The following is a 14136-nucleotide window of genomic DNA, read 5'->3' on the forward strand; positions in this document are numbered from 1 at the left end:
AATGGCCTTTTTAAAAAGTGAACCATGGATGGGGAAATGTTGGCAGTTTTCTCAAAAAATGCTTGAATTGAAGAAGTTTTAGATTTGCGCGGTTTCTTTTGGGGTTGCAAAATCCACTTGAACATGACGCTGCTTTTTTCGAAGATAATTCGTTTTGGCATCGTTGGATAGAGAATTGAAAAGTCGATTCAGTCGTAACAACGTGAGTGAGGAAATTCGAGTAGTTTTGTCCCAGAAAGCGAAATTTGAATGTCAGACACTTAGGCGCAAGATTATGCCAAAATTTCATGTTTTCCGTCCCGTTTTGGCTCATTTCTCGGAGGCAAAATGAGCAAGATCGCTCATTTGTACATCATTCTAGAGAGAAATAAATGGCCTTTTTAGAAAGTGAACCGTCGATAAGGAAATGTTGTCAGTTTTCTCAAAAAATGCTTGAATTCAAGAAGTTTTACATTTGCGCGATTTTTTTTTGAGTTGCAAAATCCACTTGAACATGACACTGCTTTTTTCGAAGTTTCTCAAGAACCATTCGAGCCACATAATTCGTTTTGGCATCGTTGGATAGAGAATTGAAAAGTCGATTCAGTCGTAACAACGAGAGTGAGGAAGTTGGAGTAGTTTTGACCCATAAAGTGAAATTTTAATATCAGACACTTAGGTGCAAGATTATGCCAACATTTAATGTTTTCCGTCCCCTTTTTGCTCATATCTCGGAGGCAAAATGAGCAAGAACGCTCATTTGTACGTCATTCTAGAGAGAAGTAAATGGCCTTTTTAGCAAGTGAAGCATCGATAAAGAAATGTTGTCAGTTTTCTCAAAAAATGCTTGAATTCAAGAAGTTTTAGATTTGCGTGGTTGCAAAATCCTCTTGAACATGACGCTGCTTTTTTCGAAGATTCTCAAGAACCATTCGAGCCAGAGAATTCGTTTTGGCATCGTTGGATAGAGAATTGGATCCGCCCTTGCGATATAATCAAATATAAATGAAGTCTTGAAGACCTTTGCAGGTTTTGAAAGTTGCATTTTGTGTTTTGAATCACTCGGTTTTTTCCAAGTTTGTTGGAAATTAACTGGATACTTGAATTTGCAATGGTTTCATACCAGATTTCTACTGAAAAGACTTGAAAGTAAAGCTGGACGTTTTGTGGTAAAATTTTAGTCATCACGCATGATTTTTACCTCGCTTGTGCTGCTCGAAGACCACTCTTTGCCATTTTGATTGTTGTGCCTCTCAGCCGCAATTTCTTCTTCTAACTGGGCCGCATCTTCATCCCCCAAGTACCGTATTGGGGTCGATTCCCTCTTTGCTGTGTCCCGATGGATGATCCTCCTTTTCTGCCTGGGTTTCTTCGCAAGCGGCTGCAGAGGAGGCAAGTCTTTATCGGGAGTTTTTGCTTTCAATTTAGCTTGTGTTTCGGTGGCAGCTTGCCTATTTTCATTATTTTCCTGTGCAGTTTTATTGTCCTCACTCGATTGCTGACCCGCATCTTCGCCGTTGTTGTTATTTTCGCTTTGGCCACTATTTTCTGGAGCTTGCGGTATCTGACACACTATACCGGATTCCATCGCTCTAAAACTGAATTTTCTCCAAGTTTTCCGCAAGCGGTATTTTTAGCAAAGTTAAATTTAAACGACAATCCGAGGCGAACGCTGCCGCCGATTTATCTTACCTTGGAGGAGTAGAGCGAGGTAAGACCCGCGATTCACCGAAAACATTGTTATTTGCCTGTTGATATTGATAATCTACTAGTTAAGCTTACCAATAGTGGTGTAAATCGTAGCACAGAACACCACAGAGTTCCATATTGTCCAGACTTTGTCTCCTCGATTTGCCTCAATGAAGGCCTCGACTTTGTTGTCCTCAATCACTTGACCGAAGAAGGCGTATATTCGTTCTGTAGCCAAACTGTTCCATTGCTCGGTTTGGTTATCCAGAGGCATCAAGCGGGACAAATTCGTAACTTCTTCGATTAGCTGGTAACGGAGTGCTCGTAAGTCTGGTCTTTCCACGCTTCCTTCATAAGGCTCTGAAAATTATTTCAAAAATTGTTGGTAAACTGCCTCATTTTGAGACTGTTGTGGACAAGAAACTAGAGAAAAATTGCCAAAAGTAGTCAACACCTGAGGCTTTCTTCCTGACGTTCATCGTTTTAGTAATACATTTTTTTCGACGTTCTCAAGTCTGGATTTTTTGCACATCTGAGCCAACATGCTGTAGATCCCAAATTTAGTAAGTCCATAAAGTGTAGACTAGATTTTTTCTTTGGACACGCCTGGATCTTGCTTAAATGCGGCAGAACTTTAATTTCCTTGCTGCTTCCAGGGGTTTTCCCGAAATTTATCAACTTTCTATTCGGAGCTACATATTATTTCATAAAATGCTGTAGATCTTGGTAATAATGAGCTGGAAGGTTGAATTTTTTCTCATATGTAGCTATGAATARTCCTTTGCTATTCTAKGAGTTTCGCTTAGTTTGCCTCGACGGGAATGTKTCAACAWTTTTTTTTWAATTTGAGTTGSCGATGACGCACTGGCTGGTTGTAAACTCTGAAAAAATTGCTGTAGYTCTTGATAGTTCTGAGCTGGAGAGTTGGATTTTTTTTGTAAGTAAATTTAAATTAAGTCAACAATATAACAAAMGTTTCTTGTTAGATCCCGTATAAATTGCTGTAGATTTTGCTAGCAATGAGCTGCAGGAGTGARAAAATGTATCMGGRTGCCACCAGTTAGTGTTTAGACGCCGTAGCATCATCAGTTCCATTTAGTTGGCATAAGAAAAGACTTCGGRAGAATTTTTTAATTGACTTGTCKACRAAAGAAAATTATTGTTGCCCCTGACSAAAAGTGCGGTAGTTCTTGCACATGAAGAGCGGGACATTTGCAATTTTTTCTCTCAATAGCGCTCAGCACTACTTTGGTGCTCGGYGAGTTTCATTTAAGGGACGTTACRAKGGAATTTTGGAGAAATTTTTGAATCGGAGGTTTCKATGAAAAAAAATTTTGTTGCCYCYGAASGAAAGCACTYTAGACCTTGAAYCTGAGGATMTGGAGGTTTTGAGAAATTTTCCCGRATAGCGCTGAATGGAGGCTTCGTGGTGTSTGAGTTTCATTTGGTTGGCCTTATCAGRAATTTTTAGAGAGTTKTTTTAGTTGAGCTGATAGAAAYACAATTATTTTCTYYSCTCTCAAAAAAATTGCTGGCTAGGCTGAAGATGATGATGAACTTGGGTGATGTGGGCATTTTTCGAGGAATATTTCTTTATTTTCTGGACTTTCATTTCGCTAGCCCTTAAAAGAGTTTTAGATTTTTTAATTTTCCCTGTTTTAAAACATTTTTTCTTCATTTCTTCGCCAAATCAACCCACTTTCCGCTTGAAGGCAAAGCCACGAATACAAAATGATGTAATCGACTACATAAGATTAACTCATTGCCTAAACAACGCAAATCCGGTTAAACATTCAATAAATCTACATAAATTATCTTCTAGCAAAATATAAAATAAATGTTGAGTCGCAGTTAAAAATTGATGATTTCTTCCTTGATATACAAGGTGTTTTAGGGAGCAAAAATTGGATTTTTTTTCGATCATCAAATGCTTCCAGATGCGTACAATAAAAGTGATAGATTTGAATACATGCAGAGGCGGATCCAGCTTAAATTCAGGGGGGGGGGGGTTATGTAGAAAAAATACAGTCTTCTGTTGTCTATGAAATTAGAAAAATTATCGTCGTTTTGTGCACGGGTGGCGTAAGATTATTGCAAAATTTCATGTTTTTCGTCCCGTTTTGCATGTTTCTCGGAAGCAAAATGAGCAAGAACGCTAGTTTTTACATCATTCCAGAGATAAATAAATGGCCTTTATTCGAAGTTTCTCAAGAACCATTCGAGCCACAGAATTCATTTTGGCATCGTTGGATAGAGAATTGAAAAGTCGATTTAGTCGTAACAACGAGAGTGAGGAAGTTCGAGTAGTTTTGACCCAGAAAGCGAAATTTTTATCAGACACTTAGCTGCAAGATTATGCCAAAATTTCATGTTTTGCGTCTCGTTTTTGCTCATTTCTCGGAGGCAAAATGAGCAAGAACGCTCATTTGTACATCATTCTAGACAGAAATGAATGGCCTTTTTAGAAAGTGAACCATGAATAAGAAAATGTTGGCAGTTTTCTCAAAAAATGCTTGAATTCGAGTAGTTTTAGATTTGCGCGGTTTTTTTTGAGTTGCAAAATCCACTTGAACATGACGCTGCTCTTTTCGAAGTTTCTGAAGAACCATTCGAGCCACGGAAGTCGTTTTGGCATCATTGGATAGAAAATTGAAAAGTCGATTCAGTCGTAACAACGTGAATGAGGAAATTCGAGTAGTTTTGACCCAGAAAGCGAAATTTGAATATCAGACACTTAGCTGCAAGATTATGCCAAAATTCCATGTTTTCCGTCCCGTTTTTGCTCATATCTCGGAGTTATTTCATTAGGCCCATGAAAAAATCGTGTTTTATTTTTGCCACCATCTATTGACCGAAAAACCCACAAACATAAGTAGGCGTCTTTTACCGATTTTTAAATAAATATTTTGCATTTACTCAGATAATTAAAATTAAAACCAAGCGAAAAAGTAGCTTTTTCATCAAAAAAATTTACAAAAGAATCGGACTTACCCTCTATTGTTTTAAAGCCGATGGCACCGCCGATAGTATAAATAACAAGCACAATAGTTAGAAAACAATGAGTGAACCATTTCTTGCTCAAAACCTTCACTTTGTTGTAGAGCCAAAGAGCGAACTTTTCCCCGAAGCCCAAGCTGGTCTTTGCAGTGCTTAAGCCCAAGTCCCTCCACTGGTTTATGTGATCGAACATGAACTGCGAAGTCTTCCGGCCGTTGGACGGGCCCAAGGCCTCCGCAGGGACACTCAAAAGTACTTTGGGGCTGTTTTGGGACGCTTGCGGGGGCGGAATGATCAACGTGGGTCTGGCGAAACCAACTTTCTTCTCCACACTGGGTGTTCCCGGTGTTTTCGCTTCTATCGACGTTGACGTCACAGGCACAGCGTTATTACTTTCCATTGTATAAACAGTTTATCCAAGCGTTTCGGTAATTATTATTTAAATCAATCGGGACGTCGTCCTTTCTTTATTTTTGGAACGGAGCGCATCACACGCTTGGTAGTGACCGCACTTTCAAGACTGGACCGTCGTTAACGCGTGCTTTTTCCCAAATATTTGTAAACAAGTTATTAATATTGCTTTTCTGGAAAAGTGGCTCGGCGTCTCTGACTCAATCGTTTCGCTAAGGGCACTTGGATGCCACCCAAATCCATATACCAGTCGAAGCGCAAGTACAATTTTACCAAAAAAAAACTTATAATCACCTACAAGCTTTATGGACGATAAAATTCAGCAGCTAGTGAATAAATGTATGGACCGAAAAACTATGCGCTTCGCATGTGCGTTTGTTGCCTGCAATGAGTAGTTTTCAAGCTGCTAAGGAGCGCCACATTTGAACCCATAATAATGAAGACATCGTCGGTTAAAGCCCAAAAATGCTCAGCATCTCAAGAGCATATCGAGTTTTCCACTAAGCTTCTGTGCAGTGAAAATTGCGAACTCCCTTGCGCTTTTTCAGCTGCTTTTCCAAACTCCCTGTACGCTTAAAGTCGCGTTCGAGAATTCCGCGAATCCTGACAAATTCTGGCGAGTGGGCGATTTTCAGAGCATTAGAAGCGAAAATATCCCACTACTCAGACAATATTTAGTGTTCATTAGGGAGAACGACGAACCGTTTGGCTGCTGAAAGGCTTTGAGGATTTTTGCCGAGCGATTAGCCGAGATTTATGGTGACTACTTTTTAAAATAAACGCAAAAAATGAATTTTTCAAAGCATCTCTCAGAATCAAAATAGGTTGTTTGGCAACCAACTGGAAATGCCGATGAAGAAAACCACCGAAAATCACAATACAAATAAATATTTATTACCTTATAACACTACTGAATCGTTCAGTCACGCTATAGACAAATCACTATAAACGTACACAGTTAATAAATTCCATTAAAATACAAAAATGAAACAGTTTAGTTTGGATAAATGAACAGAACCAGAGCAGCGCCTTGTGCAGACAAAAATATTAATTCAGATGTACATGTTAAACACAGTATCAGCTGACATAAATCTCGATACTCTGTATAGTTTAGGAATACGATTAGATTACGATTCTATACAAATTATCTGCGTGTTGACAGAGAATTACAACAAAAATTAATATTTATGTATATACAATAAAAAGCCGTCCCCGTGTGTAACAGCTTTTTCCGGCCGGTCATAATTATCGAGCAGCAGAACAATTAAAAACTTAATATAGATGTGGCTTTGCCCAGGATGCTGAAATATTTGGTAAGAATATTAATAACTAACTAAAGTAAAAAAGACGCTTTCTAAGTTCCTGATGGTATACAGAAGATCACCACCGCAAGACTCTCCATAGGCAATAATAAACAATGTTAACGTATCAAAACTACTGGGAACAATCAGACTAAACGACAAATACTTGGTAAGAAGGAAGTAGAGTATACGGCGACCCATTTAGGCCCACCTACAAAGCCAGTGTTATATCAGTCTTCCACATCACATCACTTGCACCAAGCACTTGCTATTCAGTAGCTGAAACTTCACTTTTTACCACTCGGCTTCGCCATTGGCCTTTTGGAAGACAAAGTCTATTCCGCTCAGATTCATAATGCCGTCTTTCAAGTAAAACTTCCATTTGTTTCGATTACGAATTATTTTGTCATATTGACAAACCACAATGTTGTCCGTATCGAAGAGATCTGTGGGGTCATCATCAGACACATCATCCTCCGAATTGAGCGGCTCTTCCTCATCGGCTTCATCTTCAATTTCCTGATCTTCTTCATCCTTGTCGTCGTCCAAATCGTCTTCATCGTTATCATCATCCGAGCCATCCGAAGCCTCATCTGAGGTATCCATAGAACCATCCACTTGTGTTATTACCGGCTTTGCCTTCTTCTTTTTCTTTGATTTGCCTGCAAAAACAATAAATTAATTAGTCTTCTCCACAAGCAACTTGGGCAAACATATACCATAGTGATGAGCTTCGTTATTTATTATGTACATAATACGGTACCTTTTTTCGCAGATTTTCCAGACCTGGACATGCAGATCTCAATTTCAAATTGATCGTCTGAATCACTCGCCGCCCCGTCAGTCTGCACAACGTTCTTATTTATAACATTCACGGACTGTTGTTGGCTGCTAAAGGCGGCATTTACGTGTTGCTGTAACAGCGAGGAAGCGATGGCCGGCGGAAGGCCCATAGTTGCGGTTATAACTGGACCTGTGAGGACTTTCTGTAGCTGGTTTCCTTGCAAAGCGGTCGCTGGAACCTGCAAAAGACCATATTTCTCTTCGTTTTTGTGACCAGTGCTCTTAGAAGTTAGTTATATGGTTGTGTTAGTTTTCCTTCTTTTCAACAAGATTGCTCCTCACGATGTTATTGAAATGAACAACTAGAAAACACATTAGATTTTGCCATTTGGAAGCCCTGGGTTTAATCAGAACGATTCACAGCCCAATTCGTTTTTATGCGGATTTTGCTGTTTATTTCATTGCATAGCAAGTGGATTATTTCGATTATACAGTTTTCTAATTAAAACGAAAAAATATCCAATTAGAGTAGAAAATAATAATCGATAAAGAATATGTGAGTAGCAAGGAAACATTCACATCAGTTTCTACTGCTTAAGTGGAATATTTCGTAAGCAGCTATGGTTCAAACCTCAAGGGCCTGATAGAATCAGCCTATTTATAAACACGTAATCTTAGAAAAGATAACAACCGGTTTTAAACCAAAACCATCTGTAACTATGCATGTGGTGTATATTCGATGAATCAATGAGGTTTTATGCAATTATGATAATGGCAAGCTTATTCAGTTTCAAGGTCTTCCACAGAAACTTTTCTAACCCCGTTAGTGGTTTTTCCAACTTAACAAACCTCGATAGTTAGATTCTAACGAGTTTTACCTGTATTGTCAGCACTCTCTGGCCTTCAGTTCCTGGTTGATGCGGCAAAGTGATCTGAATGGGAACCATCTTAGTCTCGATAATAGATTGAATAGGTGCAGTAGGTCGAGGCTGGGACTGCTGAGCTTGCAGCGCTGGAGGTATGACTGGCTTGGAAAAGCCATTGGAAATCTCTTGCTTCTTGAGCTTCTCATCCACATCATTCTGGACCGCTTTACTGGCCATCAGTTTGGCTTCCCACGTTTGTTTCAGTTCGACCAAGACTTGCTCGTCCACCCCGTCCTCAGCAAAAGAATCCCTCACCCCGGACAGCACATCTTCCATAATGTCCTGATAGATCCTCAACACCGACGTCTTGCACAGTGAGGTTGCCATAATTTTTATGGATAATACTACAGAACAGTGCACTGGCCCTTAGTGGGGCATTAATTAGTGAAATTTGCAACTTCTACAAGCAGCAAACGAGAAATAAATGGATAAAATGTTCCCCGTTTTGTTCTCGATGACAAGTGTAGACAATTAAATAGGGTTATGAGCGGAAGTTGGCTTCTCTGGTGCCGAGTTTCGTTCATCCGCTGTAGGTGGGGTATCCAAGTGTAGTAGGCAATCAGTTATACAATAAAGTGTGTTTGTGCAGGCGTTTAAGATTTTGTTTCTTGTTAGTTACCTATTCTAATGTTATAAAAATATATGATAAAACTGAACGCTTGAGTTCCCATTGCGAGATAAAGCTTTATAATGTTTATTTGCTTTTCCATGTAAAGCTTCTTAAAGAAATATTTCTAGTTTTCACGCTAAATGCGGTAATGCAAGATTAGTGCTAATTCTTAAAACCGCTCTTAGTTGGCTCATTGTAAGAGAACCGGATGAACTGTAAAGTTCTAGTTTTCATTTAGGGATAGAGCTTTGAAATTATTAGGTAAAACATAAATCTATAAATGTGTCTAGTTTTCACGCAAAGTGCAAAAATTCTGAAAAGTGCGGGTTTTGAACAACGCTGTTAGTCTTTGGCTCATTTTTAGAGAACCGGTTGAGCTGTAAAGATCTAGTTAGAATATGCGAATAGAGAGTTAAATTGCGCCTTTCTTTGCTTCAAATATCATTCTAGAAATGCTTCAAGTTTTCACGCAAATTGCGAATATGTAAAATTGACGCGAAGCTTGAAAACTGGTCTTAGACTTTGGCTCATATTTAGAGAAGCGGTTGAGCTGTAAAGCTTCAGTTGCTATTGGCGGATAGACCTTTAAAATGAGTACTTTCTTATATAAAGCATCAATTTAGAATTGTTTCCAGTTTTCGCGCAAAACCTTAAAATTCGAAAATTAAAAATTAACGCGGGTTTGAAAACGGCTCGTATTCTTTGACTCATATTTATAGAACCGGTTGAGCTGTAAAGTTCCAGTTATCACTGCCGGCTAGAGCACTAAAGTGCGATTTTTTTAAAATTAAACATCAATTTAGAAATATTTCTAGTTTTCAGGCAAAGTATGGAAATTCAATTTAAATGCAAATTTTTAAAACTGCTCTTACTCATTGTCCCATTGTTAGAGACCCGGTTGAGCGGTAAAGTTCTAGTTGTCATCTAGGGATAGAGCCTTAAAATGCGCTGTTTTTAGCGCAAAAATTTTAAAGAATGTACATAAACCGGTCGCAACTTCGAAATTCTGGACTCATTTTAACGATTTTTTTCGCCCATTGCGATTTATCGCCCAACTTGGCAGCACTGGTGGTGGTATATATTTGATGCCCCCTTACTTCAGACCTGTTGAGACAGATAAGCCTTGTTCAATGCTTCAGACCTATTAATATTTCGCGTATTGTGGTGACAATCGCTGTCACGTGTATACGACGATTGAGGCCTTTGTTTACAAATATAGAAAATATATTTCATAACATCAAATTATTCAGAATCGGGGCCAAATATTTGTTCTGATCTTTAACTTCCCAAACTCAACTAAATCGACATGAATTTCTTACGAAATGTGCGTAGTTCTCTATCCGGTTGGTTTCCTCAAAGGGACGCTATCATGGAAACCCCAACAGGCTTAGGGGACATTTACTTTGAATTGATAGTAAAAACGCTGTCCTGGAACACCCGCTATACACTGCACACGCTCGTCTTCTGGCTGGAATTCCACATGTAAGTCAACTCGAATAATTGCTAATTGTTAGTTAATGGATCCTCAAAAGCCCATTTGCTTGCATTCCAAATGTTTCAAATGCTGAAAACTGCCAATAGTTTGATTATAAATAAACCATACAGCATTAAATGGCAAGCCAAGCACAGGCTCAAGTCCTGGCCATTTTGTTTCATGTGAAATTGAAGAGTCATTGTTTCCCTAAAAGCCTGGAAGGGGCCTTTGAGTTAACCAAGCTGGAACCCTGCAGATAATTGCGATTTATTTGCGCAAAAACGAGTTTTATGCGTCTGGCCTGATGACTTTGCTTCTAGTGCTGCATTTTGCCCATTTTCCAATTAGTTAGTTGGAGTCTAGTGTTGGATATCTTACACTTTTTAATTCGCAAATACGCAGTTTTTTTATGGCTCTGCTAAAACAGTACAAGATAGATGGAATATTTAAGTGTTCAAATTCAAAAATATAATTACTAAGCCCCCATTGGATTATTCAGGCAGGGAGAGCGTGTCTTGTTATTCTTCAGTGGGGTGAAAATTAGGGGGAAAGTATCCCAACCCACCCCAAAATCGACGGCATTAACATGCCGACTTAACACCGATGACGCATCTATAAATATTAGCAAAATGTGTGTCTTCAACCATTATTCCTGAATTAGTTCCACCCGTTTTCCAGTCAGGAATTTAAAATTCCGCAGGCCAAACCAAAATCTTATTGCTCATTCGATTTTACCCATTTACTGATCAAACTAAACCGATTAGATCGAGCCGAGATAAAGAGGAGCAAAGAGCAAATTAATTATTTCCAACAATTGAATCGACAGGATCAGGAAATGTTCGATTTGTGCCAGCTCTACAAGCCTTTTTTGGCTGCTGGTGCCTTTTTTTGCAGCTGCCGATTATACAAACCCCCTTTTTCAACCACCCGCCAGATAATAGACGTCTCACGCTAGCCGGATGGTGCTTTATCTACCTGCATCTTGCCGCTTTCTTATAACCGTTCTAAAAATTCTTTAAACAGGTGGAGATTTTAAAAAGCCCAAATGGGATTAAATAAAAAAAAACTGCATGCATACAGGGACTCAAATTGTTGTTGTTTTCAGATTGATGTTACTTAAAGCTTTCAACACTCTTGGGTGTTTCTTTTTCGTCCTGATGGTGTTTTTTATTGTCGACTTCCTATACAGACCCGTTTTTGCGGCGCAATACACCGGCCAATATTCAGACGATTTAAAAAGGCTGAAACGGTGTTGCATGAGTGGGTTTGGAAGCATGAGACATAAAGCAGCAATCCTGGTAAGTATGCAGGACAACTGAAACTTGGCTTGACCGGCTGTTTTATCCAACTATTTTTTCCAGTTTTACCCAGTGATTAGTGGGCTCCTGTGGGGGTTGGCAGTCATTTCGACGAAAGTGTCAGGCCTGGCTCTGTCTCTAGGATTCATTCTTTGCATATACACTTTGCCCCTGCTGGTGAAGAGGCTTCCAAAAACCGTTTACGACTATCTGGAAAGTTGTTACAGGAGTTTAGGAGCATCGACTTGTAAGTGACCTGTTTTTTTGTTCTATAAACTAGTCTTCCTATCAATTCTCCAGAAATTCTGGCACTCTCCCTAGTAGTTTGTAGAGTTTTGGTTTAATTATGCTAAATTTTTCGTTGATTCTTAGCCGCCGTTGCTGAAGACGAGTTGTTTCCCTATTGGCTGAACAGTAAAGAGGACCCAGAGTTTGAGAGTTTGGGTGTTGAACAAACTGCAGGTATTTATATCGCTGTTTATTTTGTCAGTAGCAGCAAATTCCTGAATTCGAAGGCAACAACGAAGAATGGAAAAACCTAGAAAAACAACACTTTTCTGATAATCCTTCATTTGCAGATTTGTTCACGTCCTCAATGCCCTCGTATCTGGAAGTAGCAGAACCATCGCTGGTAATCCAAGAAGAGGACTTGATGCCGCATTCCTCAAAGTCGGGCATGTCGATCACCCCCGTTGAAATTTCAAGCGACTCTGATTCCGAAACAAAAGGCATCGAGTTTCAAAGCGAGCACTTCAGCTCCAGCTCATCGGAAGAAGATCAGTTTCTGGTACAAAACACAAGAACAAACCCTCTGGTCCAAAGAAGTGAAAGTGACTCGGACTATGATATTATAGATCCCGATGAGGTGTCGAGTTTAAATGCGTAAACCGATCCACTTTTATTGGAATCCTAGTCACTAACAGGATCTTCTTGAAACACAAGGTACCCAAGAACTAGCAATAGTTTTTTCTAGTAATTTAATTTCTGAGTTTGGAAGTGTTTTCAAATATTAACGCAAAGTTTGATCTTTTCAGGCGAGTGTGGTGCAAAGGGGATGCCGTTCACGGACAACTTTAGCCTATTTCCTAGTAATAATTCAACATAATACTTCACATTGTGCTTTTTTATCTCGCATTATCCTGCAAAAAAGGTGAAAACTATATGAAAATATTTATATCACTCCTTCAATGCAAAAAGTTGTTGGTACGATGATAAAAGTCCACCAGTCCCCAGTTAGTTTTAAGTTCAAAGGCTGTTATTTTCTGCTACTTAATTCTTAGGTCTAAGAGTCAGTGTAGTAGTTACCTTGTGTTTTAGGGCAGTAGGATAATGGAGCATAAGTATACGTAGATTAAGTAAAATGTATATTTTGAAAACGGCCCGTTTCTTAATATAATCATATCAAATATTTCCTAGTGTTTCTCTTAACTTGATCACTTCAATCACACTTTGTTTTCTCGGGTGTTTTGGTGAGAGACACTATTTCTTTTCTTCTGGGAAGAATCAGTTCAAATGCCTCTTTGAACGTTTTGCCTTCACTGACTCTGATTAGGATCTCGAAGACTGCCAAAGAATGGAACTTAATGGATAAACGTGTAATTTTGAACGAATCCTACCTTGATTTATTGTTAAGACCTTTCGTTGTTTCATCCAGAAATATTCTCCAATTGGAAGCTGACCATGTGCTATGCCCTCTTCTACAGCTTTATTGTAGCAGATGCCCTTAAAAAATCCATCTTAACGCGGGTTAAATTGCAATTCACTGCCGACTAACTTTATGCCCATTATGGTCCACTAAACCGCCAATTATATAAACTTTGTCGTCTTCCAGATTGTGTATAACGTTGTCGCTGTCGCTTGTTAAATAAACTAGCTTGTCCCTAGGGAAAATGTCCAAATAGTGGCTCTCGTGAAAGTGAATGTCCCAATGCTGGTATCCATTGTGCCTTTCCATTTCTTCCTTGCTGCGCCCCTTAAAGCTGCTTAGGTGAAGTTGCATGGGAGCGGACGCCCTCCGGTTTTCAGTATACACCCGTAAAATTTGCTTTACTGTCTTGGCCATATCCTAAAAACAGTCGATTGAAATTTAAATCAGGGGCTTGCCGATTAGGGCTCACCTTGTCAATCATTAAATCGTCGAAGCTCAAGTCAATGCACACTGCAGTTTGACAAGGACTAGCTTCCATCGTCTTCCTTTTCAGCTCCTTCCGGCTGGGGCCCAGATCGATGTTGTTGAGCTTGGCATGTTTGCGTTTCTCTTTGCTCTTCTGCTTCTCCTTGCTGCGTTTTTCTTTCTTCGCCTTCTGCCATTGCATGTACTTGTGGTACTTTTTCAACTGCCGTTTAGTCAGTTTTGATATCTCCACCCCATTGAACTTTTCATCACCGTGCTCTGTCGATATGGGGCTGTTTAGGGCTTCCGCGGACAAGCGTTCTGATTGGCCCAAATTGCTCTCTATTCGTTCACTGGTTGCATCTGGTAGAGTTTCCATTGAATTTGTAGAATTTTCGGTCATTTTTAAGGCGAGAAACCACGAGTTTTCTGCACCAGCAGATTTTTAGGTTACTAGTTTATAACCTTAAAAGTCATTCGCCATTCAGTCTGTCAGGTTTGTCTATGCAGATACAAGTTGTCATTCGGGTTTTCAGGGCTTAAAAAATTAGTTGT

General features: G+C 39.4%; 4 protein-coding genes across 4 annotated transcripts in view; 1 reads left to right on the top strand and 3 right to left on the bottom strand.

Moving 5' to 3' along the window:
- LOC109545522 overlaps positions 1–1746 on the bottom strand; it is a 17730-nt gene extending 15984 nt beyond the window's left edge. Inside the window, exon 1 of the mRNA XM_048666895.1 lies at positions 1181–1746. Coding sequence (XP_048522852.1) covers positions 1181–1567 — 387 coding nt within the window. The 5' untranslated portion in view covers positions 1568–1746. The remainder of the gene's footprint in view (positions 1–1180) is intronic.
- Positions 1747–5948: 4202 nt separating this feature from the next.
- Positions 5949–8582, bottom strand: LOC109545523 (transcription initiation factor IIA subunit 1). Its single transcript, XM_019916276.2, has 3 exons — positions 8039–8582; positions 7141–7399; positions 5949–7039 (listed from the first exon to the last, which is right to left on the bottom strand). Exons 1-3 carry the CDS (start codon positions 8411–8413, stop codon positions 6672–6674), a joined length of 1002 nt encoding a protein of 333 aa, XP_019771835.2. The 5' UTR covers positions 8414–8582; the 3' UTR covers positions 5949–6671.
- A 1199-nt stretch (positions 8583–9781) lies between these two features.
- On the top strand, positions 9782–12878 carry LOC109545417. Its single transcript, XM_019916088.2, has 6 exons — positions 9782–10178; positions 11276–11468; positions 11532–11715; positions 11841–11930; positions 12047–12410; positions 12503–12878. The coding sequence occupies exons 1-5, from the start codon at positions 10003–10005 to the stop codon at positions 12352–12354; spliced, it is 951 nt and encodes a 316-aa protein (XP_019771647.2). The 5' UTR covers positions 9782–10002; the 3' UTR covers positions 12355–12410; positions 12503–12878.
- Positions 12820–14075, bottom strand: LOC109545419 (tRNA methyltransferase 10 homolog A). The gene is made up of 4 exons (XM_019916092.2): positions 13586–14075; positions 13243–13533; positions 13085–13190; positions 12820–13031 (listed from the first exon to the last, which is right to left on the bottom strand). Exons 1-4 carry the CDS (start codon positions 13982–13984, stop codon positions 12907–12909), a joined length of 921 nt encoding a protein of 306 aa, XP_019771651.2. The 5' UTR covers positions 13985–14075; the 3' UTR covers positions 12820–12906.
- Positions 14076–14136: the final 61 nt, after the last annotated feature.

Source organism: Dendroctonus ponderosae, unplaced genomic scaffold, assembly GCF_020466585.1.
Source record: "Dendroctonus ponderosae isolate FM_Combo_2020 unplaced genomic scaffold, Dpon_F_20191213v2 Dpon_F_20191213_5, whole genome shotgun sequence".
NCBI lineage: Eukaryota > Metazoa > Arthropoda > Insecta > Coleoptera > Curculionidae > Dendroctonus > Dendroctonus ponderosae.